Source organism: Aspergillus oryzae, chromosome 8 (genome assembly GCF_000184455.2).
Source record: "Aspergillus oryzae RIB40 DNA, chromosome 8".
In the NCBI taxonomy this organism is placed as follows: Eukaryota; Fungi; Ascomycota; class Eurotiomycetes; order Eurotiales; family Aspergillaceae; genus Aspergillus; species Aspergillus oryzae.
In genome coordinates, this window is record NC_036442.1 from 512,595 (window position 1) to 536,868 (window position 24,274).

General features: G+C 47.7%; 11 protein-coding genes across 11 annotated transcripts; 4 read left to right on the top strand and 7 right to left on the bottom strand.

The window, feature by feature from the left end:
• Nucleotides 1-258: 258 nt before the first annotated feature.
• On the top strand, nucleotides 259-2,321 carry AO090103000296 (uncharacterized protein; the record flags this gene model as incomplete). The annotated part of the gene is made up of 9 exons (XM_023233345.1): nucleotides 259-494; nucleotides 555-662; nucleotides 712-1,303; nucleotides 1,328-1,426; nucleotides 1,465-1,568; nucleotides 1,608-1,663; nucleotides 1,690-1,809; nucleotides 1,868-2,087; nucleotides 2,147-2,321. 9 exons carry the CDS (start codon nucleotides 259-261, stop codon nucleotides 2,319-2,321), a joined length of 1,710 nt encoding a protein of 569 aa, XP_023093901.1.
• Nucleotides 2,322-2,858: 537 nt separating this feature from the next.
• On the bottom strand, nucleotides 2,859-3,452 carry AO090103000295 (uncharacterized protein; the record flags this gene model as incomplete). Its single annotated transcript, XM_023233346.1, has 3 exons — nucleotides 2,859-2,939; nucleotides 3,012-3,301; nucleotides 3,434-3,452. 3 exons carry the CDS (start codon nucleotides 3,450-3,452, stop codon nucleotides 2,859-2,861), a joined length of 390 nt encoding a protein of 129 aa, XP_023093900.1.
• Nucleotides 3,453-3,774: 322 nt separating this feature from the next.
• On the bottom strand, nucleotides 3,775-4,600 carry AO090103000294 (FAD-binding oxidoreductase; the record flags this gene model as incomplete). The annotated part of the gene is made up of 2 exons (XM_023233347.1): nucleotides 3,775-4,292; nucleotides 4,387-4,600. 2 exons carry the CDS (start codon nucleotides 4,598-4,600, stop codon nucleotides 3,775-3,777), a joined length of 732 nt encoding a protein of 243 aa, XP_023093899.1.
• Nucleotides 4,601-7,031: 2,431 nt separating this feature from the next.
• AO090103000293 (glycosyl hydrolase family 79 C-terminal domain-containing protein) lies at nucleotides 7,032-7,836 on the bottom strand (the record flags this gene model as incomplete). The annotated part of the gene is made up of 2 exons (XM_001826821.3): nucleotides 7,032-7,556; nucleotides 7,615-7,836. The coding sequence occupies 2 exons, from the start codon at nucleotides 7,834-7,836 to the stop codon at nucleotides 7,032-7,034; spliced, it is 747 nt and encodes a 248-aa protein (XP_001826873.3).
• A 183-nt stretch (nucleotides 7,837-8,019) lies between these two features.
• AO090103000292 (uncharacterized protein) lies at nucleotides 8,020-8,850 on the bottom strand (the record flags this gene model as incomplete). Its single annotated transcript, XM_023233348.1, has 2 exons — nucleotides 8,020-8,527; nucleotides 8,576-8,850. 2 exons carry the CDS (start codon nucleotides 8,848-8,850, stop codon nucleotides 8,020-8,022), a joined length of 783 nt encoding a protein of 260 aa, XP_023093898.1.
• A 1,528-nt stretch (nucleotides 8,851-10,378) lies between these two features.
• AO090103000291 (uncharacterized protein) lies at nucleotides 10,379-11,370 on the bottom strand (the record flags this gene model as incomplete). The annotated part of the gene is made up of 3 exons (XM_023233349.1): nucleotides 10,379-10,425; nucleotides 10,543-11,055; nucleotides 11,106-11,370. 3 exons carry the CDS (start codon nucleotides 11,368-11,370, stop codon nucleotides 10,379-10,381), a joined length of 825 nt encoding a protein of 274 aa, XP_023093897.1.
• A 1,666-nt stretch (nucleotides 11,371-13,036) lies between these two features.
• Nucleotides 13,037-14,950, top strand: AO090103000290 (uncharacterized protein; the record flags this gene model as incomplete). Its single annotated transcript, XM_001826818.1, has 1 exon — nucleotides 13,037-14,950. The coding sequence occupies one exon, from the start codon at nucleotides 13,037-13,039 to the stop codon at nucleotides 14,948-14,950; it is 1,914 nt and encodes a 637-aa protein (XP_001826870.1).
• A 909-nt stretch (nucleotides 14,951-15,859) lies between these two features.
• On the bottom strand, nucleotides 15,860-18,122 carry AO090103000289 (uncharacterized protein; the record flags this gene model as incomplete). The annotated part of the gene is given in 6 exon segments (XM_023233350.1): nucleotides 15,860-16,061; nucleotides 16,105-16,731; nucleotides 16,788-16,818; nucleotides 16,937-17,314; nucleotides 17,378-17,552; nucleotides 17,565-18,122. 6 exon segments carry the CDS (start codon nucleotides 18,120-18,122, stop codon nucleotides 15,860-15,862), a joined length of 1,971 nt encoding a protein of 656 aa, XP_023093896.1.
• A 250-nt stretch (nucleotides 18,123-18,372) lies between these two features.
• On the top strand, nucleotides 18,373-19,313 carry AO090103000288 (uncharacterized protein; the record flags this gene model as incomplete). The annotated part of the gene is given in 5 exon segments (XM_023233351.1): nucleotides 18,373-18,394; nucleotides 18,489-18,655; nucleotides 18,665-18,720; nucleotides 18,769-19,078; nucleotides 19,134-19,313. Coding segments are annotated over 5 exon segments (735 nt in total).
• Nucleotides 19,314-20,169: 856 nt separating this feature from the next.
• AO090103000287 (N-acyl homoserine lactonase family protein) lies at nucleotides 20,170-21,156 on the top strand (the record flags this gene model as incomplete). Its single annotated transcript, XM_001826815.3, has 3 exons — nucleotides 20,170-20,726; nucleotides 20,779-20,938; nucleotides 20,989-21,156. The coding sequence occupies 3 exons, from the start codon at nucleotides 20,170-20,172 to the stop codon at nucleotides 21,154-21,156; spliced, it is 885 nt and encodes a 294-aa protein (XP_001826867.1).
• A 1,556-nt stretch (nucleotides 21,157-22,712) lies between these two features.
• Nucleotides 22,713-23,875, bottom strand: AO090103000286 (NAD(P)H-dependent flavin oxidoreductase; the record flags this gene model as incomplete). The annotated part of the gene is made up of 4 exons (XM_023233352.1): nucleotides 22,713-22,859; nucleotides 22,912-23,598; nucleotides 23,698-23,780; nucleotides 23,833-23,875. The coding sequence occupies 4 exons, from the start codon at nucleotides 23,873-23,875 to the stop codon at nucleotides 22,713-22,715; spliced, it is 960 nt and encodes a 319-aa protein (XP_023093894.1).
• Nucleotides 23,876-24,274: the final 399 nt, after the last annotated feature.

The following is a 24,274-nucleotide window of genomic DNA, read 5'->3' on the forward strand; positions in this document are numbered from 1 at the left end:
CGACTCGAAGGGCAATCCTTTGTCCTGTACGCTATGTTTTCTGAAATGACATGTCAGCGAGCCTTCCAGAGAAAATACATGTTTCTGTCTGGTATATTTAAACGGTTCTACATCAGAGCCCGGTAGCGCTCTGTACCGTATAGGGTCCAGCTTTAACTTGCAATTCTTAAGACTTCGGCAAATCGCGGGTTCTGAGACGACCCTCCCTAAAGCCCACTGAAAGGGCCTATAACGGTAATATCATAGAGGACTTACACCATGATCGATATTAATGCTTCAGTATCTCAACTACTTTTGTGTAATATCAGAGCTCAGGCTAATCAAACTTTTACCAGCGCACGTGATGTAAGGCGCCCGACATTGGAAGCTTCGGTAGTTTACCAAAATGTGCAAGATTACGATTGCTTCATTTTCGACTCTTTATCCATCAATTATATCAGTATTAGTGTGCAAGTAAAGCATATAGCCATGCCACAGAGATCACGGTGGAACGTGTCTGTTCCGGAAGTCGACATCCCTACCTAACTCCTCGGAGACCCTACAACTTCTCTAAGCGATGCTCTCGCCTTTGCTGATGCCGAAGACCCCGAGACGTTATCCATGACCTGGACCGAACCCCGTCTCTGGTCCCAGCGCTTGGCTGCAGGACTACAAGCCGCAGGGTTAGAAGAAGGTGACCGATGTAATCAATCTTGGCGTTATCATGGCCAGCGGCATATACCAGTCCGCGAACCCACACTCAAATGCGCGCGAGCTGGCCTATCAGTTCAAGCTCACCACGCCACACTTTATTCTGGCAAGCCAAGAAACTCTGGTCTGCGCTCTGGAGGCCGCCGAAATGGTAGGTATTGGGCGGGAGCGGGTTTACGTGTTTAATCATGCTCCGCTTGCCAAGGATGGCAGCGGCAATGATGATTCTAAAACGGGGGTAAAGCACTGGAAGAATTTATTGGCATCGACAGAGATAGGCCGAAGCTTCTATTGGAAGAGACTAACCCCAAGTGAATCGAAGTTGACCACCGTCTATATGATAATGACATCTGGGTTAGTTATCCTGAGGCTTCCCATGATCTCCAGTCACCCGAACTTGACGATTGGCAGCACAACTGGTCTCCCCAAAGCAGCAGAGGTCTCGCATTATGGCATCCTTTCCAACTGTGTCCAGACAGATTTCGTCATGAGCCTTGAACCCAACCTCCGCACGAAGGAGCTGGCAGCCAAGAATTCCAGGTGGCTGTGCACTATTCCACTCTACCACGGCCTGGCATTATGTTATTTCTGCACCATCTCTGTCGCGAGACAGGTCCCTTGATATATCATGCGACAGTACGAGATTCACTGTATGTTGGAAAGCATCGAGAAGTATCGTATCACGGAACTGCACCTCGTGCTCCCGATCATAGTGGCCATGACCAAGGACCCTGCAGTGGGAGTGGCAAATACGATCTCAGCAGCGTCACCAAGACCTTTTCGTGTGCAGCACCGTTAGGTCCCGAACCGACCTTTCAGTACGAGTCGCTTTGGCCCGAAGGCCAAGTCAACATCAAGCAGGGGCTTGCGTCAACTGAGTTCGTCTCATCCCTTTCGCCCAGTCCCACTTAGCATAGCCTTAAGTCTATGCCCTTACTGACTTCGCCCGTAGATCCTGCTGTAATACAATCGGGTGGGATCCTACCCTAACGGCCGTAGCTGGCTCCGTTGGAGAGCCAATTCCGAACTGCGAGATCAGGCTGATGGATGATGATGAAAATGAGGTTGAACCGGGACAAAGCGGGGAAATATGGTTTCGGGGTCCAAACCTTATGAAGGGTTACTGGCGAAATAACAAGGCGACCCATGAGACGATTACCTCGGACGGATGGTTGAGGACAGGGGATGTGGCCCGCCAGGATGAGAATGGGTGGTATTACGTCGTGGACCGAAAGAAGGCAAGTAACAGTAGACGAGGGATTAAAGCCGATGAGAGCTGACATCTTGTGGCAGGAAATGATTAAAGTCAAGGGCGTCCAGGTCTGGCGTGCTGAGCTGGAAGCACTCCTTCTCGATCACCCTGCTGTCAGGGATGCTGCCGTCATCGGTGTGAGAAAGTAAGACTTGATACAGTTTTTTAAAAGTTGGATCACGGTTTGGGGACTGATAGAGATAGGGACCACGAGGAGCACCCTCGTGCCTACATTGTGGCAGCACCCGAAACTTCCGTCACCTCGGACGACATCTTGCAATTCGTCAACAACCGAGTATCAACGATCAAAAGACTCACAGGTGGTGTGGTCTTCACCAACACCATCCCCAGATCTCCGGTACGTCTTACTAGATACTAACAAGGGCATGTGATAACGCGTATTGGCTTCTGATGACTCTCTAGTCTGGCAAGATTTTGCGACGGATTATCAGAGACACTATAAAGAATGAATCAAAACTTTAAGAGTACTCAGCATTATGATGCACTCTAGGTGAAAGTATAGTTCGAAGTCCTGAAAGGAACCGGGGAGCCATCGTGTGATTGATGTCAATGTATAAGCTCTATCATATCGTATGAATGGAGCTCTGTGGCTGGAAGACTAGTCTAGCAGACTATTATTGTTTATTAAAGCTAATGAGCTTAGGGAAACGGGATAGGTAGCCCGGTTGCTACTGGCGTCAATGTGAAACGATTGATGAGGGTGCCCTGAAGTGTATATCAGTTTCTGTCATTCGGAGACTCAATACGTGTAAACATTAGAGAACTCGCTTAATATTGTTTGTTCCAATCTACGATGTATGTTTCTATGTAGAATCCACGTAGAGCCTTGAATGTTAGATATACTCTCAACCACGTAATCCTTTCCGATATTTTTAGTTTTGTTCAATTTACCAACCTAATCATCACCTAATTTAGCACCGGCAATAGTGTTTAAAACTCCTCCAACGGAACTACCCTCGAGTGCACCGCGTAAGAGCTGGAATAGAAGTTGTCTGATAGTGGAGCGACGTAGAACAGCATAAAATATAATGTCTCGATACAATCACACCTTTACTAGCGCATGCCTGAAAACGTCCCGTGGATCATAGCGCTGTTTGATGTCCCTCAGGACCTCAAGGTTAGGCCCGTAGATTGCTCCCATATCGACCTTCTCTGGGCCAGTTAAGGGAAGATATGTTGAAGGCATAATGTTTGCCAGGTCCGTCTTGTGGACAGCGTTATAGAATGATTGGCCCCACTTAATTGCATCGGGCAACAGATGTGGTGTTTCGACAATGGCTCCTATCTCAAGTACGAAATGTGGAGACCGAGTATATATGACTGAGTCCAGCGATGGTACTGGGGTACATACGCGTAATTCATGTATACCGAAAACTATGGCCGAGTCATTAGGTTACAGGGATGAATGGAAACCAATAACATCGACGACCTCTGGAGTCAGCTCGTGGATATTTGCTGTCAACATAGTACCATGTACACTCTTAGGCATGAGTGGTTCATTTGCCAGGGTGAAGGCTGCCATTGTAGTAGGGGAAACAGTACACATCGCCACGGGTGAGAAGGCTTGAACTTTGGATAACCAAAGTAACCCAGTCTCCATATCTGAAGATGCCCAGCAAAACAATACTGTCAATGCTTTGCCAGAGGGTCCGTTCATAACGGACTGGTAGAGGCTCAGGGAGGAGGGCAGGTAGTCTTGTTTTAGCTGGTGATAACCATTGTTGTAATGCCTGATGGCCGCACTCAGGTTGCTGGACTCATATATAATAGCGCCAGCAAGAACCTTGATATCCGTGCCATGAGACTAGGTGTTACGTACGAGAAGGGGACGCTTCACTGACCTGGCCCAACGGATACACCTTGATCGTGACCTCGACAATAATGCCTAACAATCCTCCAGCTCCTCGGATGGCTTTCAACATATCTTTATCTGCACGGCGAATGCGGCCTTCACAATCCACCACCTGGGCATCCAGAATCTGGTCCACCCCTAACCCATACTGAGTGCTGAGGAGGCCATACCCGCCGTAGGTTGCCCAACCCACATATCCCACGCCAGGTATCACGCCATGTGGTGTCACTAGATTGTCTTTCTCCAGCTCTTTAATCAATTCTGCAACAAGTATACCACCTCCCAGACGTGCAGTATGACCAGTGTGGTCTATATCAACATATGCGATCTCGCGGAGATCAATGGTAACAGCATCGTGTATTTGTGAGCGTCCAAACATGTCATGACCACCAACACGAACGGAAAAGGGAACGTTGTTTGTGGCAAGGACGGAGACCAAGGCTGCAACGTCTTCGGCGAAGCGCGGGCGCACAATCACTGCGGGGATGGTATCTTCATCAACTACAAAACCAGCACGCCAACTACCGAAATCAGGCCACGTTGGCGTGGCATACTTAATACGTGGATTTACCGCCAGAAATTTGAAAAATTGGTCCATCTTCCACTCTGCTGTGGAGGTACTGGTGAGACGACTGGGTTTGGAAAAACATGTACCGGAAGGGAGAAGTCAGATAAGCCAGCTGCACGTTGAGCAGGAAGCCACTCGAGTAATATATATGTCCACGGGCGGCGGCCCCACCGGTTGATCGACCTATTTTATACCGACATCGGTATAGCATTACCATCCTGTAAGATCAACCCCTCAGCTGAGGGATCACACTGGTGCTGGATAGCCTTCGGACAGAGTTTCTATTATTACGTTCACTTACACCCGTATAAGTAGAGGTCCTGGGCGACATTTTATCCAACAGAGCCCAGAATCATCGTTAGTAGTTTTGATTCAGACACAGGCTGACTTGGTGGAGAAGGTTGCTAAGTCTGATCTTACGCTAGGTCTTATCTAAGTGGACTATCTTGGACCAGCCCTAACTGATGTCCACTGTAGGCGTGAGACTGGCACACTTTAACAGAACAAGCGGACCATTGTAGTGCGAAAATCACCATTTCTCCCATAATCATAGGATCGAAGTGTAGTAAGGACAGTTTCATGTCCTTCGTGTCTAGCAATGCCATTACTGCAGTAACTCAAACAGATAAATGCAGTAACGGGACCGGGTGAAGGTTGAAGGATTAATGACCGGGACGAGGCAGTGCTTGTAGTCCTATGAATGTATATTTAATAATTCAACGAATGTGTCCCCTATTGCGCGGGGAGTATGAAGGAGATGGTTTCGTCCCAAAGTCCGTCGTATACCGGTTCTCCCCAGGCCATTGACGCTAGGTGAGACGTTGTCAGCTTTCTGGGCATGGTGACTTGCTAATGTAATTGTCGAGCAGTGGGTTTTTGCCATAATAAGGTATCAATATATTCTTGTGACACAAGCGTGTCTCATATGTCACATCTGAACGCAGACTATCCCCGGCCATCCCATACTTCGTTGCGTCCGACAGAAACAAAGCTAGATCAGCATCCCCGGTCATGAACGTAGCAGCTGCCGAAGGAAACCCACCATCCCAGCCAGCGAACAACCAGTGCCTTGAGCCCCGAAAAATTGGAACGCACCAATACGTTGTTATTACTAGAGCAAGAGGGTTCCGTTTGTCTATCAGGCTGACGAATTCCCCCGGGATAATTCCTGGCCACGTACGTAACAGATTCCAATCGCGTTCACGGAGGGACATGTTAGCGAAAAATGCGTGGAGCTGGGCCAGAGCAATACAGCATGTGGTCCTTTCCGACGAAGGCTGGCCCGAGTTTATGAACTCGTACAGACATTCAAGCCTTGCAAGCAGGTTGGGGTTATGAGTAGTGTCATTCATTTCGGGCTGGGGAATTTTTGACCAGGAACGGATGTATGGATCCTTGACAAGGGGAACTGTTGATGGCTGGAGGTTCCAAAACCCGCGTAGGGCAGAGATAAGTGCAGACATGGCACTAATTATTCTGCCAGGCCCAAAATTTGTGGTCGATCGTGGGAAGTCCAGGCACAGGACAAATTGAAGTGCAGCAAAATCTAGAACAGCCGACGCATTGCGTGGCGTAATTTCGGTAACGGTGGATCGAAATTCATTGATTGATGCTGCCCGGCAAGAGAATGCCTCTTTGATATGGCGCAAAGATTCGGAAGGTTGTAATCTGGCGCGATGGAGTGAGGTGATAGAGTCCAAGGAACTGGCAACAAAGGTAAACTCCTTTGAATCTTCAAGGATCTGCCCTTTCCAGATTGGCCTAAGTAGTGGACAAGTCAAATCCTCGAGGCTCTTTGCAGTATATCTCAAGTAATAGGAGAGACCCTCTGATATTCCAGCTGAGGATGGAGAATAGAAGTTGAGAAGCGATGCGGACGTTCCTTTGATTATAATCTCTTTATTTCGATGGCCAAAGAAAGAATCAGGTCTGGTTTTCCCTGGTTTGTTATGCCCCGCCTCCAGATGACTCGGGTATGCTTGAGTAGGCCAGGAGCAAGTCAATTTATTTCTTCGGCAAGCCAGGCAAGCAGGCCTCTCCTCGTCACACTTTTTATGCCGGCGCCGACACGTGTAGCATCCATCCTTCGATCGTGGCTGTCGCGGGCGCAAACGCATCGCATGTGGAGCACTCGGCATCGTACATAGAATTGAAATGCTGTCTCCCTATGTAGCTGTCTCATGTTTTGTTCTCCCGTACTTGGAAGGGGACCAACGGGCTGCCGTACGCAGGGATGAAGGGTTGGGCTGAGGGGAAATGGGGTGAAGGGCCTCAGGCTGCTCTTGCTGGCCAGCATTACATATCACGTGCTGTATCGCGTTTCTAGGTTTCAGGCCAGAAGTGTGTATTGCGCCTCAGGTACTAACTATGCATTCTTGGCCTTTCCTGCTGCGCTCCTAACCCTCTAACTTCCTATGGATGACGGGTTGTCAAATCCGGATTAAAATACAGTTCTTTCACCAGACTAATCAATTGCCAGTGTGTACTTTCCCCATTCCTTATTCCCCCCCTTTTTCTTTGAATTTTATAGCGCTGGTTCTCGCTTACATTGACTGGCCCTGCTATACATTGTACTGGAAGAGTTTACCAACATTGAGCAGAACTCTGGTATTCTGTTACATAGATCTGGTGAAGAAGCAATGAATCCCTCAAAAGAAGACCATAGCAGCTTCGCTTGCGTTAACGGCGATGTGCACGGTACCATCCTTAACAGTCAATCTCTCTGCGCCAGTAGAAACATTTTCCCCTCTGCCCTCGTTCTCGTAAGTCCACTGCATCCCACCCCATGTGATCTGGTTAGAACTTCTGGCCATACCCCCCGCTGGACTAGTTAGCCGTTTCACTGTGACACTGTCGGTACCAGCGGGCACGTGGAGCAGCATCTGCTTGGAGTGGCGCTTTTCCTGGCTTTCATGGCGGCCATCCCACAGCTCGAGGTTAATAATGGCGAGTCGAGCCAAGTTAGCTCCCTCGTAAGCAGCATATGCGGATAGATGTGGCTGTCCAAGGTCGATATTTGCCACAGTAACATTTCCATGAGAGCCGATGAACTCTGCCGCGAAGATCTGCGCGTAGAAGGCTGGCAGTACAGCACCGGCAGTGTTGCTATATTGCGGGTGCCAGAGCGCAAAGGGAAATTTGGTTCCCGACTGCATACTGATACCATGAACTCCCTTACACCAGAGTCAGTCAAGATTAGAGGAGCATTCCTTTCTCAGATGGTCATCTTACCAGAAACATAGTGTACAGCGAGAGGTCTACCTCCCACAAGGCAGACCCCAGAACTCCTTCCAGATTTACACCCGATGACCCATTACCGAGTGTATTTCCCACTTCGCCAAGGACAATGGGGACATCAACTCCGATTGTCGCCAAGTTCTGTAGCGCTGTTTTGATGAAGGCTGTGCCCTTGATGACTTCGTCGTGGTTCATCAAGTCCGCTATCTCGGTCATTAGGTTAATGAATCACAGGCTGATATAGAGAACCTACCTTGTAAATCTGACGTTTCGTTGGCCTTGATTTGGTAACTGTACCAGTATAGTGAGTATATGTATAAGAACGTGTAGCAAGGGATGGCTCACTAATGCATAGAAACGGTTTTCATTCTCTCCTTGTATTGTTCCATACCCCCTTGCTTAAAAATCTCCCCTCTGAATTTTCTTCTGGTAAGTATCACCTTGAAACACCATGAGCGAGAGGACGTACATTTTCCACGAGTCTGCATCCCCGCCAGGTGTACCAGTAACCCCAGTCTGTGAGGACAAGGCAACGGCCTGGTAGGTTTGTGAATCTAATGAAGCGTTGAGCGCTTTCGATATAGCCTTGGACCAATTTCCCCACTTCTCGCTGAATTGTTTCTCGTTCCAATCCGCGCCAGTATTCCCGTAGTTGTCAGGCTCATTACCAATCTCCCAGGCATAGATGTTGGATGCGCCGATTCTTTTGTTCGCTGAAGCAGCGAACAGGATGGAGTTGCTCAGATTATCATGGTACATGGGGATATCAATGACATATTTTGCCTCCGGAAAGTTGGCAAAAAGGTCGAAGAAGGACGGTCCAATTTTCAAGTGTGTCGGAATGCCGCTGTTCGGATCGGGATTGTAGATGGGGTCGGATAGATTTGGATCGTATGTGGCACGGTCCCTACTATCAGTTAGTGTTGACCCCAGGCCGGCCACTGCTCTATCTTACAGCGATGTCCCTCCCACTCGGATGACCGGGCGAGTTTTGGTCTTCTGCGAAACTGCCCGTATCAGATTTTGAGAGATACGGTTGGGATTCGTCTTATTTCCCGCGTAATATACAAAGGAGGACTCCTCAAATGCATATCCAGGAAACGTGGCTGGAATTGCGTCGGAGGCATTGGCGGGCTTGGTAGCCGGGGGACATATAGAGATAGATGAATTTGTAGCCTGTGCTCCGTAAGAGACAGCAGAGAAGAGAGGCGCGATGAGAAGGAGACGCATGTTATCAGATTTGTGGGAGAACTTCAATGGTCGGTATTGTGCTTGGAATGTGTCGTATCCTCTTTATATACTCACATTGCGGTCTCCGCAGAGAAAGCAGAATGGGAGCTGAGTCTACATCAGGCGTCCAACACATTCTGTTCGATGATGCTATATTGGGATCATCCTCTTCTCGTACAAACAAACATGAAGGTTGCCGGGATTCGTAGTTAGACAGTCCATGAGACTAGTCAGCCCTGGGGGTTGAATCTAAAGCACGTATGGGAGGTCTTTGTCTTTTGAGGCAGTGCAGAAAGGCTTGGACGTTGGGGCTCTTACGCGTTCTACTTCACCCTATCAAAAGGTGAGAATGCCAAACTTTCCTTCGAGCACACTCCATAACAAGCAAACCCGTCCCCACAATCATGAGGATTTTATTTCGTTGTTTTCAGTCTCAACAAATAGGAGAATTTACGATCATTCCCCACACGTCGAGACCAGACGAATCCTCCTTCCCTTGGAAGCTCTATTCTCTCACCACGGATCTTTATAACCTGTTACGCCTGGTTTGACCGCCTATACATTTACCCGAACTCAATGATCACTCGAACGAATACCACTCCAGGTCAGTGCCATAATTTTCTTATGGCAGATAAGCGCGCTTAGATAACAGATGGAGATCTAAAACAGTTCCAAGCGGCTGGTTGTCATCTTTCAGGGCAAGAACAAGACCCAGGCTGGTGTAAACAAAATCCAAGTTACTTCCATATATACGTATGTGTAGTCCATCCTTAGACGAACAATATTTGCCTAGCCTTGGCGCCACTCTACGCCATGACCGGTCTCATCCTTCTACCATATCAGTTTTATGTCTGTTCTCATCTATCAAGGCAGACATACGGGATCAGTGGCGAACGTTCTTGTCTATCAGGTGCTATCATTGCTTATTATAAGGAAGCATCGCTCACCATTGTTGATGCTCCTTAAATGGAGTGGGTGTAGCCCCAACCCTGGGCGACGGTGAAATCCCGATGCAATATTAGGTCACCCCATGCTGCAAGTGAGGATACAATGGAATCTGCTGGAATAGCCAATGCAGAGAGTTCGGTGGCTAAGCAACCCAGAGCCTAGTGTTGATCCCTCTATGCTGCCGTATTTTGCCAATGCACAAGAAACGTAGCACAGGCAGCTTTGGTTTTATTTTGTGCTGGTCATTTCCCGTTTTGCTATTTGAATATTTGCCCATCTTGTGTGATTTATGATCAGATGAGATAATTAACACAACGCCGGTACAAGCGGGTCTTCTAATAAAAGGCTCCACCAACTTCGAAAGACTAACGGCAATAAACGACTCAGATAATACGTAATGCTATAGCCTAATATATCACTACCAGAACACTACGATGTGTCTCCCCTATATACCAGTCGTATTTCTCAGTTAAACCTCTATTCTAGGGTCTTGACTAATGGAAGTAAAGCGGAGCATATTTTATTTCGTGTACAATATCGCTCCATCTATGACAATGCTCTTCAGTATTCGTGGGATGGCTTATTTCCCCTCAACATTCCCCTTTTGCACTCTTGGAATACAGCGTTCTATGCATTATTATTATTCTTATCGTGCTATGACCAGTTTCACCTAGTGTCATGTTTTCATCATATAAAAGCTAACAAGATATATACACCACTTCCGGAGCATTTATCAGGGCTTACTGGGGGCTTCTCGATATTCCGTCCTGGTGTCCATCAACTCTGGTAACGACATCGCCACCCCCTGCCCACCGAGCTCTGCTGTCTGATGCTGGTGACTCGGCGCGGGTGCCACTGACACAGTTCCCTCGGCATCACTCATTGGAGAATAGTTCCGGAGTTGGCGACGGCCACGGCGCCGTTCCCAAAGAGCCCATATCCCAGCAGCAATAGCAATCACCCCAAGCGGGATACTCACGCCGGCCTCGACCGCGATGCACGATGACGATGACGGCGATGAAGTAGAGTTCCCACTCACACCGTTGTTCGCCAGATAAGCCACCCCGGGAATAACCGTGGCTTCTGTCAGTTCAAACGGGTCTTCATATTTGCAGCCCACAGCGTTGTTGTCGACGATCACCGTGCCGCAGCAGTACTGCGTTGAGGAGTAATTGTAGCCGATGTTCATAATCGGCATTCCGGTATTACGTCTGTAGCTGGCTAGCATCAAATGGGAGTTAGTAATTGTCTCGTTAACTGAATTCACGGATTTCTCTCTCCTAGAATCACGGTATCTTTCGACGTACAACATGGCTTATAGCATTCAGTCCCCCAATTCTTGTCACTGCAGGTCCCTCGCGATAGGGATAGTCCTTGTGACCCTTGAAGATAGCATAGTCCATTGCTCAGGCAGATATCGTTTGAGCCACAGCAGTTTGTGACGGAATTTGTAGTGCAAGGGACATGATTGTTCGCAGTGGAGCCATCCAAATAGTAGCAGGTGCGGTCGTCAGCGGCATTGGCGAGTAGGAATAATGTAAGTACCACGCAGGCACGGAAAACCTTCGTCATGGTATGAGACATGTGCACAAGGAAAAGAAAATGAGAAAAATAACAATCAGAACGCTGGTAATGAATATATTGATTGTACCTATTTACTTTTTCGGTCAGCAGAATGCTGAATTGGGAGGCTAGAGAGTTTTTAAAGACAAGACCATCTAGTGACAATATAACGGCTGAGCGGGTAACTATCAGGACATGATCTAGCAGAGGCTCATCTCTTTGGATCCTTTCCCTAGGGGCCAAAGCCCCACAGCCTGAGGGCTTGTACAATAGTAACCGTGTCATGGAATGTGAGAGATTGAGCTACATTGATCGGCGATGGTTCATTGGCTGTGCCTTCTCTGCCCCAGACAACATTAGGCTCGCCACTACTACTCCAGCCCTTCTTTAGGTTTACCCGGTGTCGCCTCAGTCGGGCCCGAAAGGATTATGTAACGGCTCTGGAGGGACAAACATTCCATTCACCTTTGGCAGCCCGTTTGGTTTGGAGCCATGGGATGGTACATTGTAAAATGTGTAACGGACCCCGTTGAAAGCAGAGTCAGAAAATCAAGTGAGCAATCGTTGATCCAAAAATATCTATATTACACTGATCTGATCAAAAATAGCGTTTCTCTTAGACGCAGACCAATTGAAAGACAAACAAGGGCACTCTAATACTTGGTACCGAGCTCTCAGGTCTTGTTTGTTAGCTCTCGAACTCACAGGGATGATATCCCTAGACTAAGGCCAGACATCCAAGTTATTACAGTCGTGTACTTTGACTTTGTGGCAGTGCTTAACTTTGTAGCCATTGGTGCCAGGGACCAGAAGGTGGATACTTATCTACAGTAAACCCCCGTCATAAGCAACCAATTCAGCAAGCCCTTCAAATTGCTTATATCGGGGGACTGCTTATAGTGAAATTTCTATATAGACTAGTAGAAATCAGGATTTTAAGTAGTATATATAATATATAATTTGTATTGTATAATTATTGATCTTTTGCGTAGTGGAGGGTATTATTATAAGAAATTGTTGTGTAGTATAGAAATATATACATTAGATATTGTCAATACCGTATTGATGTGTTGTACAGGTAGGATTTTAAACCTAAAGATACTAAAAGATAGTGGACACGTGATTCTTGTTTTTATTTTTAAGAGTACGTAATTGGTCAAGATGACCCACTATGTTCCTTTTGAAGCAATTTTGTATGGTAATCAATTAGATTGCTTATAACGCGTAAATTCCCTATATCGGGTTTGCTTATAGCGGGGTTTACTGTATCAAGCATCGTTATCTAGACGCGCTTATCGGTGGGGTGGGTCACCATGGCTTAGCCGTACCAGAGATCTTATTACGATCGTCCTCCGGAGAAGCGATGGGCGTTAGGTTGGACCAGTCACTGGGAGATGCTGCGATAGCCGAGCTTTAGTGTCATTGTAATAATCACTTAGCGTGAAACCCAAGAGAGTAGCGGTGGGTTCTCCTTCTCTCTCTCTCTCTCTGTGTGTGTGTGTGTTTTCCGTTCCGCATCAACGACTGACGGTACATGGTGACTTAATTTTTACCTACCATCTCCCACGACCTGTATATTTAACTCCATAGTAAGGGTATCAAGGTTTGCGAAGAATGCTGTACCGCCTCGAGCCTACTAACCGCGGAATCCTGTAAGGTATATTTGCTTGAGAACATGCTGGATACAAGTGACTCTATAGCCCTCACGGCATTTGTAGTATCTATAATCGCGTTGGCTGCAACAGCGTCCCAGTTGCTACAGCAATATTTCACAACCGCATATGGATACAATCGTTGTTCGAGGCGGTTCATCGGCGACTGGTCTCGCTTCCGACATCGACGGTATATCTGGCGGGAGTTCCGATTTGAGACCACATTTGTCCGGCCCCATATTTATATCGGTTTTGCTGATGCGAAGTTTAATGCGCCAGCTCCGCCATCTCCTTCATGGAATGTACTGGATCTGATTCCCCCCGTACGGAAAGATAACGCCTGGCAGTCTAAGTACTTGGGGAAGTCTATTCTGATTAGCCAGCTTGGTGATGACTTTAGTGACGTGCGCACCCATGTTTCCTGGACATTGTTTCTACAGCATATTAAAATGTTCAATGACCTCTCGAATAGACGAATGCAGACAGTTTCGTCGTCATTACATGCTGGAACTGATCGAGATTCTGAAACATCAAGGCTTTACGACCAACTTTCGGACAGTGATCAGATTGATGACCGGGAGTTAGAAGATGGATCCGGATATGTCCTTTCTGCTAAGGCAGACCACAGCGTAGAGCCAAATAGACACTTTGGTATCTGTGTCAAATTCGAGCCGTGTACCTGGGATGACCTTCCGGGAACAGCCAATATCTTGACAGGCACAGTTTCACTCCGGGACCTTGCCGTGTTTGGCCGTCTGCTGGGCCTCCAATGGAATTGTGGGCCATTTATGGGCACCCCAGGAAGGTTGGAGCAGCAAGGAGCCTCGGCGGGAGTGGATAGTCTGCCCCCGAGAGGGGGATTTCAAGCGATTGGAAACAGTCTCGCCCTGACTGAAAAGGAACTTCCCCAGCTGCGGTATGAGCAGAGAGAACAATCGCCACCGGGGTTCCGATTCCCCCGAATGGAGACATTCATCATCCACGAAGCCACAGTCGCCATGTTCTATGGACACATAGTCCCGGATGACGACCTTCTTCCCGGGTACTTGCCGATCAGAGTTGGGGATGCTGCAGCCTGGGAGACCCGGCTACAGCAAATGTGGATTCACCAACGCCCTGCCGCTTCATCTACTTTCGTCCATTGTCTGGTGCCATTGCTCTCGACAGTCATTAGCGATCGTTTCACCTATGCTGTACGTGTTCCAAAGCCCCACCAGTTCACCATTGGGCCTTTTGCACGTCCCAACATTACGGATAGTTTTAGAGAAACTGTGGATCGTGTCATACAGAGCTGTAGCCATCTTGACAACATGGTACAAGAGAGACGCCCTGGAACGCTTGTCCGAAAGATCGCAGCAGCGATCGATGACCTCCGGCAGTATCCTCGACGTGCAAATACCGGAGTACAAGACTTGAACTACTGGACAGTATGTCAAGGTGAAGCTTCAGCATGGGCTCATTTCGAGAACGATAATAATAAAGAGGCGGAAATATTTTTTCACAAGGTGCACGACTATATAGACATGGTACAAGAGGAGCTCTCCTCTCTTATCCGCAGGAAGGACGCAGCTATTGGTATATACACCAACTTGTACTTCGACCTCGTTTGTGCGTTTTTCGAGTTTGCCATCGAACAGAACAACAATGGGCAGTCAGGAAAGGCGAATAAGACGCGGAAAGGACCGATCATGCAGTGGCGGGCCACGATGGAGGCCTTGTTTGATAACCTAAACGTCATTGAAGCTAGTTTCCGCGAACGGGGAAAACGACGCGCAATCATGCATGCCAACGGGATGTCCGCTGGAACTCTAGGGGATCAGTTTGATGTGGTAGTCCGCTGTGAAGGTATCAGGGGATATGATTCAGTCGACTCGGATGAGATAAGGGAGGCAACTATAGCCATGGTTTTCCGAGCAATGTGCTGGTTAGTGACTTGATCGTAGTTTATCTGACTTCCGCTGATCACGACACAGGTGTCGATGTCATTTTATGAATGTAAATGATAGACCATTTAATTCGGACTTCTATACCAACCTCCAAAAGGCTGCCATCGAGTGAAACGCCAGGCACGCACCAAACGTACCTCAATTCCTCGACACGATAGGTCAGCAATACCTTGGGTATGATCATTATCACGACAATGAAGCCGATGATAAAGGATTCGTTGTAAAATAGCCAGTGATGTTCATGTCGAATCGGGCCAGCAGCCCGATGAATATAATATCTGGCCTTATGATACATACATAGTATAATTATACTTCTCGTAAGATAAGAAGATTCCTAGTCAAAAGCTTTGCCGTTTCATCACTTACTGCATACCAGGTATGGCCTACTACCTCTATACAGAACAACTGGCCAGAGTAACGTAGGGTATAAGCGTTGGCCAATCTATTGGGGAGGCACACAAATTCCTATACGCGCTTTCAGTGTAAAGCATTTTGAAGGCTATCGTTACATAGAATATATCATCTAGGCAAGTCAGTGGCGACTTTTATTATTACCAGGAGTTCGCTGAGCTAGTGAATGGTGAAGAATTTGAGTGCACCGGCGGGTAGAGTATGTAATGCCCCCGTCCTTCCAATAATACAAATACAAAGACTAGGTAAACTCGGGAAATCCTCAAATTCCTGCTTAAGATGGATAGTCACGCTAAATCATTTCGTCTTGGGTTTTTCGAATTACATGAGCGCGACACACTTCATCTCAATGTCGGTGTATTCCGGAATTGACTTGACTGCCACGCCACTGTTTGATTGGAATTATTGCTGAGCTCTTGCGAATCTTACCATGATGACGGAACTTGCATATATAGAACTGGGACTTGTACTCGGGCGGCTGGTGACTACTTACGTTCTAGCGGGCTTGATGTCACCAAACCATTGCAAGTAAACCTCATTCATCTTCTCAAAGTCCTCCATATCTGACAGGAAAACCTTTACTTCGACCGTCTTCTCCAGGATGGACCCGGCGGATTCCAGCACGGCCTTCAAGTTTCTAAAGCATTGATGCTGTGGGTATGTGTCATCTTCAAATATATCGGAAATAAAGCTGAAATGGATGACAAAGTGACAAGTATGATTAGATTACATACAGCACGGTCCTGGACCGGGGAATACCTGATGAATCGGCCTGTTTCTCCTCCCAAGACACGATGGAGTGCTCCTGGCTGATACGCTCCACAATCGGACGTGTGAATGAGACTGGTCTCCCAAGCGCCAAGGTTCCGGCCACGAGAAGCGCTTCTGGGCGAGGCCTTTCGCCATCGTTGCAGACACTACAAACTTCTGCAAGCACTAAGATAGCAATATCGTCCTCAGGGCGTCCCATCTCTATGCTGGCATTTGTTGAAAATTGTTGCATATTGAGCAGCGGGTATACTCCAGCATGGATTTCTATCTTCACTTTTGCATCTAAATCATTTCCGAAGGGGTTCGCAAGCAGGTTCCTCAAAGTGTTCAGCTCGGGATCTGGATAACCATCCTGCAGCAGAAACTGCGACGATAGTGCTTGTGTTGTTGCTCCTACACTAATTACAAGGTCCTTTAAGGGGAAGAACTGGAGATGACGTTGCAGACCTTCTTTGCAGCCCTCGATCTCTTTGATCAGATGTTGCATCGCTTCCTGAGGTTTGGTACCCGCATAGCTGAGACTGCTGTGAGAATAGATGCCTAGCAGCTTTGCATATCCTGGAAATAATTTATTCCACAATGCACCTTCGCTGTACTGTGGCTTATATCATACGTCTTATCCAATATGAAGAGTTTTATAACTTACCTCGTAAAGGTCAATTGAAATAAAGTAATACCTTTTCAATCATGAGCAGCCGAAATAACTCAAGCTGCAGTCTAGTTAGTTGCATCGCCTTAATGACATTATCAACCATGATGACCCCGACTCTCCATTTATTCCGTCTCATCGATTACCATGCAAATTCCAGATTGCCTCCACTGTAGTATTCCCCCCTGAGAAAATCACACCAACATCCCAGCCCTTCTCTCCTCCCTCTTTCTCGGCAATGGTTCGGAATTCCTCGTCGAACAGCACAACTGCCAAGGGCACAGCAGCACTCGGCTCAATGACAAGCTTCATTCTTTCCAGGACGAGCTTCATAGCATCCTTAATTTGATCTTCTGTCACGGCGAAGACCCCTCTCACCTTTTTCTGATCGGGGATAACGGTCCAGTTAATCTCCCCAACTGGTGTTCGCAAACCGTCCGCAATTGTGAGAGTACTGACAGTGGGAATGCGGGACCCAGCAGCGAGACCGTGTCGACCATCATCGCCGCCCTGAAACGAAGGTTCTGCTCCGAAGACATGAGTTGATGGTATATTCGAGAATTAGGTGGCTGTCCCCGCCAATAGACCACCGCCCCCCAACGGTGTGATAACTACATTTAATGGATGATCTTTCTTGATATCCACCTCAGTATCGACATCTTTCATCAAGGCCGCTACTTGCTTTTCGAGTTCAAGCGCTGCGGTACCTTGACCCAGGATAATATCTGGGTGGTCGTGCGGTGGCACGAGGATAGCACAAGTCTACCTAATAACTTCATTGACTACAGCTACGCGTTCGGGCTCCGTAGAGCCACCGAAAAGAACGCGGACGTTGTAAGCCTTCGTGCCAGCGATTTTAGATGATGTCGAGATCGAAGGCATGACGATGTGGGCGGGAATCTTCAAGGTAGCCGCCGCAAGTGCAAGTGCTTGAGCATGGTTCCCTTTTGACAGAAGTAAGTAACAATCCCCATTCTGATGGGCATTGAGCTTCATACCAGAACTATGGGTGGTTACACCACGCTTGCGCACCTCCTCTAGACCCAACCCAGAAAATAATCTCAGCACGGCATGGAACGCACCCCGAGCTTTAAGTGCCCCTATCTTCTGGAATTTCTCGCATTTGAAATAGAGCCGGAAGACTGGCTTGGCCGGCTCCTGGTCTTCGAAATGTGTGCCCTCGAGGGCGGATCTTTCTTGAGGCGTTGAGGCGATGCGATCAAGGGTTTTCGACGTCAGTACCGGGGTACGGTGAATGTATAGACTGATCGAACGGTGTGCAGTATGAAATGGATCTACTGTGAGCGGGAGACAAGTGTCTAAGTCGGCCATGGTGTTGCTTTCCGGGGACTGTGTGGTTTGTTGACTCTAGATACAATTGCACTGCTAGTTGAGATGGGAAGGGGCAATTTGGAAGATATAGCGTCGTGGTAGAATGAGTCAATTGGTCACCACCGTAGTCACGCCCAGTTCCTCTAGATCCGACTTGGTATCGGTTGAAAATTATTCGGTCGATCATCCGAAATCTTTGCTCGTTCCCGCGCACTGCATTAGGAATATGGGGAAGATTCTATTGCTAAGCATGGGGTTCTTGAACATTTGGAGTAGCATCTCAAAACTCCAACGGAATTCCTCCAACCCGTTGGAGTAGGTACATCTGACTGTGGCGCTAGAATGCAGTTAAATGATGTATCCCAGGTACCGGCAAAGTGCAAAATCTTGCCAACGCGACACAGAAGGTTTTGCAAGCAGCGTCCAAAGGTGCTTCACTGATTATCCTTCCAGAATGCTTCAACTCTCCATATTCCGCCACGAAGTTTCGCGAATATGCCGAGCCATTATCGGCATCACCCGACCCGGCGAAAGTCACCTAGCTTCGTTGCATTGGCACAAATAGCCAAGGATACCGGTGCATTCATCATCGGTGGCAGTGTTCCTGAATGCGACACATCTGGCAACATCTACAATACCTGCGCAGTATACTCTCTCCCAAAGGAGAACTGATTGCATTCCATCGTAAGATGCACTTGTTCGACATGGACGTCCCTGGCGGCATGTCATTCCATGAATCAGATACTCTGTCCGCTGGGAAGAAGACAACGACCGTGGACCTGGAGGGATATGGGCAGATCGGCCTCGGAGTTTGTTATGATATGCGATTTGCCGAACTAAGTACTATCGCAGCCCGACAGGGAGCATTCGCGCTAGTTTACCCATCAGCGTTCAACACCACTACCGGGCCTCTACATTGGGAGCTCCTAGGTCGTGCTCGTGCGGTGGATAACCAAGTGCACCATTTTGTGTTCACGATCGAGAGACCCAAATTCCTCATATCCTGCCTAGGGATATGGCATGGTTACTGATCCGATGGGTCAAGTTGTTGCTGGTACCAACCAAAGCGAGGACATTGCTTATGCTCTGTTGCACCCGGAAACCATCAAGCGAAGTCGCATGGCAATTCCCATAACTTTTCAGAGAAGGCATGACGTGTATCCGGACATCGGGAAACTTGTTCAAACTTGATAAATAACAAATGGTCATAAATTTCATATTTTAAGTAATGTTGATAATCAACATTAAATTGTTACCAGGTCAGAGGGTAGAGGAGACAAAAGTACTGAGTGGACCCCAAATTGGGGTAGGAAGCCCCACCGAGGCCGTTATGATCCCCAAATTATCCACACTTCTCCCCTTGATTGCTTCTACCTGAATGATACACAAACCCAGCGCAGTAACCGCATACCATTAGCTAGAAACATTGTTAGATCACAACTATAGGATATAGTTAAGCGTTCCAAACGTGCGAATGGACATGTATACCTTATGCAAACGCCGTCACAGACAAGGGCATGGACCCTTAGCTCGCCAAGAATGTGCTCATGGGGTATCCTGGCCCGGGCCGCTAGCTATTTATTTGGCTGCATAATACGTGTATCGAAGCACCCTGTCACACCTTAGCGGCTCTTCCAGACCTCAAAATGTGGAATCTGGTGCCTGATGGCCAATGAATGGAATGCTGGGATAATGAGGCGCTTGAAGGATACCAACTATTTGAGCTAGCCTTGAATTTCTCGGGCAGGGGCCAATCGGACCAGCGGAATTGCCAACAAGGGTTATACTATATCCATTCTCAAATGCAGGGATAGAAGCTATGACTATCGTATTTGTTACTCCACTTGTTTCCCCGCAGTCCGGGGCTCATTTCTGGTCTCGCACATCACGTATCCCTGCGGGGTTGTCACATTTCCCTGTAGGCGTAGCAATAGCAAACTTCATATAACTTCGTTCCCTGCGTGAATCCTACGAATCTCTCTCATTTTTGACTATACATTCCGACTATAGCCAAGAATATCCATTTCAACCCTATACCAACGACAGAATGGCTGGAATCCAAACCCAACTAGACCAAGGCGCCGTCCCCAACGCCATCTCCAACGTCTGCCCACCCGGCACAAAGTTCCAGGTCCTTGAAGTAGGCTGGCTGGAATGCGACAAAGGGTTCGTAATCCGAGGCGGCAACACAAGCACCAAGTCCACAGAGACCGGCTCCTTCGTCAATGAGCGTTGCGAAATGCCCATGTACTGCATTTTAATCGACCACCCGCACGAAGGTCTGATCCTCTGGGAAACCGGCAGCGGAAAAGATTACCCCACAGTATGGGGTCCTGCCATCGCCGATATCTTTGCACGAGTGAAGTACGAGCCGAGACATGAGCTTCGGGCTGCTGTTGAGGCAACGGGACACAAATTAGATGATATCAAGAAGATTATCATTGGGCATTTGCATCTGGATCATGCGGGTGGGCTTGATGAGTTTTTGCATCGCACGGATGTCGAGGTTTGGGTACATGAGAAGGAATTGACGAATGCGTTTTGGTCTGTTGCTACGGGGGCGGATGTTGGGGTTTATTTGGAACATTATCTTAAGTTGTCTCTGTATGCTTCTCTTTCCCCTTGGTTGGTATGGAGTATGGCTAACGGGATCTAGGAACTGGAAGACGTTCAATGATCAAACACTAGACTTTTGTCAGGGTATCACACTGCATCATTTGCCTGGGCATACGGATGGTCTTATTGGCATGCAGATTAACATGCTCAACACGGGGACTTTCTTCTTTATTAGTGATCATTGCCATGTTATTGAGAATGTTAGTCACCCTTGCTTCATACACTGATAGCTTTACTGACTTCATACCAGTGGCGGGATGGGATTCCTCAGGGTTGGTTGGCTCGAGACCACCCATCGTGGTTCAGGAGCACACAGCGTCTCAAGCACCTCCAACGAATTACCAAGGGACAGGTCATTCCTGGGCATGATAAAGAGACTTTTTTGGCGCTCCAGAGCCAGGCTAATGTATTTACGTGAACTTTCCTCTTCTTGCCATTTAGGGGCAAATGATAAAACATCCATTCACTTCTGTCCTTGCTTACCGACTAAGATGATCCCAGATGGCCAAGACGGGATTATATTTCTTCTCTCTTCCTTTGATATTATCTTCAACCTGACCTAGAGTGGACCGTCACTGACGCACTATGTATGCCTTGTCGAACGAATATCTACAATAATTGTAAGGCTACTGATGTAGAGAGAGCACCCAACAGGAAGAATGATAACTGACCACAGGGACGACGCTAGTGAAACGGATATTGAGAGACCCCTGATCCGCAGCTGGATGGTCAGCCGTGCAGGAGCTTTGTGATCCTCCCTGTCTCTATCAACCCCTTACGCCTTAATTTCAGTAACATGCCGTCTGTGTTTTTCGAACACGGTGGTTCTCGACATCAATAGATCGGAAACGCTTCAAGTCCCTTACAAGGCCTAACCAGTTTCATACATGAGGGGCCATTGCAGGCTTTATAGAAAGCAATCTAATCTCAAATATGTTCAGGTCGACTAACTGTGAACTTGTTGCATGTGGGCTACTAATATTGAGCTTATGTAGACTTACAGTCAATTTAGCATTTAGCTAAGCGGCTATGTGCATAAGCTCTGCCTGCCTTAGAAATAAAGAAATCGGGCTAATTAGGTGAACATCTCTTCTCAATTACGTGAATATTTCTGCCTCTTCCGCCCCACGCTGCGGCAGTCCCTAATCTGTGAGACAGCCATAGCTCGTACCTCTTAATCCCGTACTCCCCTTCAGTTCCGTGCGGTATAGAGTCAAAATGTTTCGCATAATTTCTGCTCTTCATCAAGCATCATTATGCATCAAGATCTTTAAGACCGGAGCTATCTCCTCTACGATTACCTCTACAAGCATTACTAGACGCCATCACTACCGTTCAGCTCTCCTAAGTTCCACCATTCTTTCGCAAATCATCGGTAACTCCTTTGACCTTGAGAGCATTCCAGTAAAACAAAAGCAATCCCGCGAGGTACTGTGAGAAGGGCAAAAGCCAGAATATGTTTGGTTCATGCTTCAGAGTCCACTTACACGGAGACATAAAGATGTTCTCCGCGAGCTTGGGTTCACAGGTCTTCATCGTCTCGGCGGCAATGGTTTTCAAGCCATGTACGATTGGACGCACGGAGATTACCCAGGAGTACTCGAGAGACACAATTTCCTCAAGCATGCGGGCTATGCAGATCCAGGATTAAACGTCTCGCCTTCGCTTCTAGGAGACAATGCATCTACGGACCGAGTTACTGTCGATGTGACACTTCAGAGATCAACGAATCAATCTCTGGAAACGGTGACTGAGAGCATCAGAGAATTAACTGGGCAACATGAAGCAGCTGTAACCACCAACGAAGATACTTCAACTCTTCATGTGGCTGTCAGAAAAGAGCAGGTTATTGAGATTGCTAGATTGCGAGGAGTGAATACAGTTCATGAAGCTTATGAACAGGTGCCGTATAGCAATGTTGCACGTCGAATCTTTAAGGTCGACGAGGCGGAGACTTCAGATTGAAGACAGAGTCTAAAGCCTACTCTGAGAGGCTTCACCGGTCCACAGTGATTCTGTCCTCTTCATCGAAGTCAGAGCCTCCTGCTCAATTCGCGCTAAGAGATCAGCGCACGTAGGTATGTCGTGGATCAGTCCAATAACCTGACCGGCGGTCCATACCTATGCAACAGTTAACTCGGATGTACCATAGCAAGGTGAATAGGAAACTTACACCGGAATCCACGTCCCCCTCCAAAAATACCTGCTGTCCGCGCTTCCCATTTACATACGGCGCAATCTCTTCAAACTTTCCGCTCTCACTCTGAGTTTCGACTTTCAGAGCGTCCTTCGCCACTTTGTTCGCATATAATCGCGTAGTATTTTTCCACCGCCTCATCACCAATGCCGTATCCGTTTCCTGGGCTGCTACTATCGCCTCTTTCACCTTAATATGAATAGGTGCTTCCACCGTACACATAAAACGTGTCCCCATATTGATGCCCTCTGCTCCCAGCGCCAACGCAGCAGCTAGACCATGTCCATCTGCGAAGCCCCCAGAAGCAATAAACGGCACACTCAATACCTGCCTTGCCCGGTTTAAAAGGATTAAATTAGTCAGGTCATCCTCTCCAACATGGCCACCACATTCAAACCCATCGATCGATAAAAAGTCCGCTCCTAGTTTCACAGCTGACTTGGCATGACGTGTAGTCGTGCATTTGTGGATGACGATGATATTAGCCTCTTTGAGTGGTCTAATAACGGACCCAGGGTTATTTCCAGCCGTTTCAACAACTTTGACCCCTTCGTCAATGATAGCCTGAACGTAGGCGCCGTAGTCTGGTGGCATGAGTGAGGGGAGGAGAGTGATGTTCACGCCGAATGGCCTGTTGGTCAATGATCGACATTTCCGAATTTCCTTGCGCAGATCGTCCGGCGTAGGTTGCGTCAGAGCAGTAACATGTAACCAGGTATGTTAGTCTATGATGCCGTGCGAGCAGCTAAAGGGTTTACTAACTAGACCAAGTCCCCCTGCGTTACTGACGGCAGCGGCTAGTTCGGCGTACCCTACCCAGTGCATGCCTCCTTGCACTACGGGGACTAGGGTTGTCAGCTTGCCATTATACAGCCGAATATGCTTGAAAAGGCTCACTTTTAATCCCCAGTGTTTTTGTGAGCGCGGTATTGAAAGGCATTCTGCCGTTTTTGAATTTGTTCAGAAATATAAAATGTATGGTACTTTTCTTCTGGACACAGGAATTGCGACTTAACAAAGGGAAGGCGAAGATATTTGTTCGAGAGTATTTATGTAACGCCATGAGAACCAGGAAATGGTCTTTATTCCGACATATGACACCCCATAGCATAACTGCCTCCAATTGCGGGGGCACATGATCGAACTGGCTCGGGGATAATACAAGATTACTCTAAAATACTAATTGTTTCTAGGGCCAGACGTTTATTATTAATCAACAAAGGGGACATCAACTCAAGGAGTATATATCTAGCAGCCGAGGTTCGGGATAGACTAAGATATGTGATGACAAGATCAGAGGGCTTGATACGACGTTGTTATAAACTGTGGGGAATTGTGG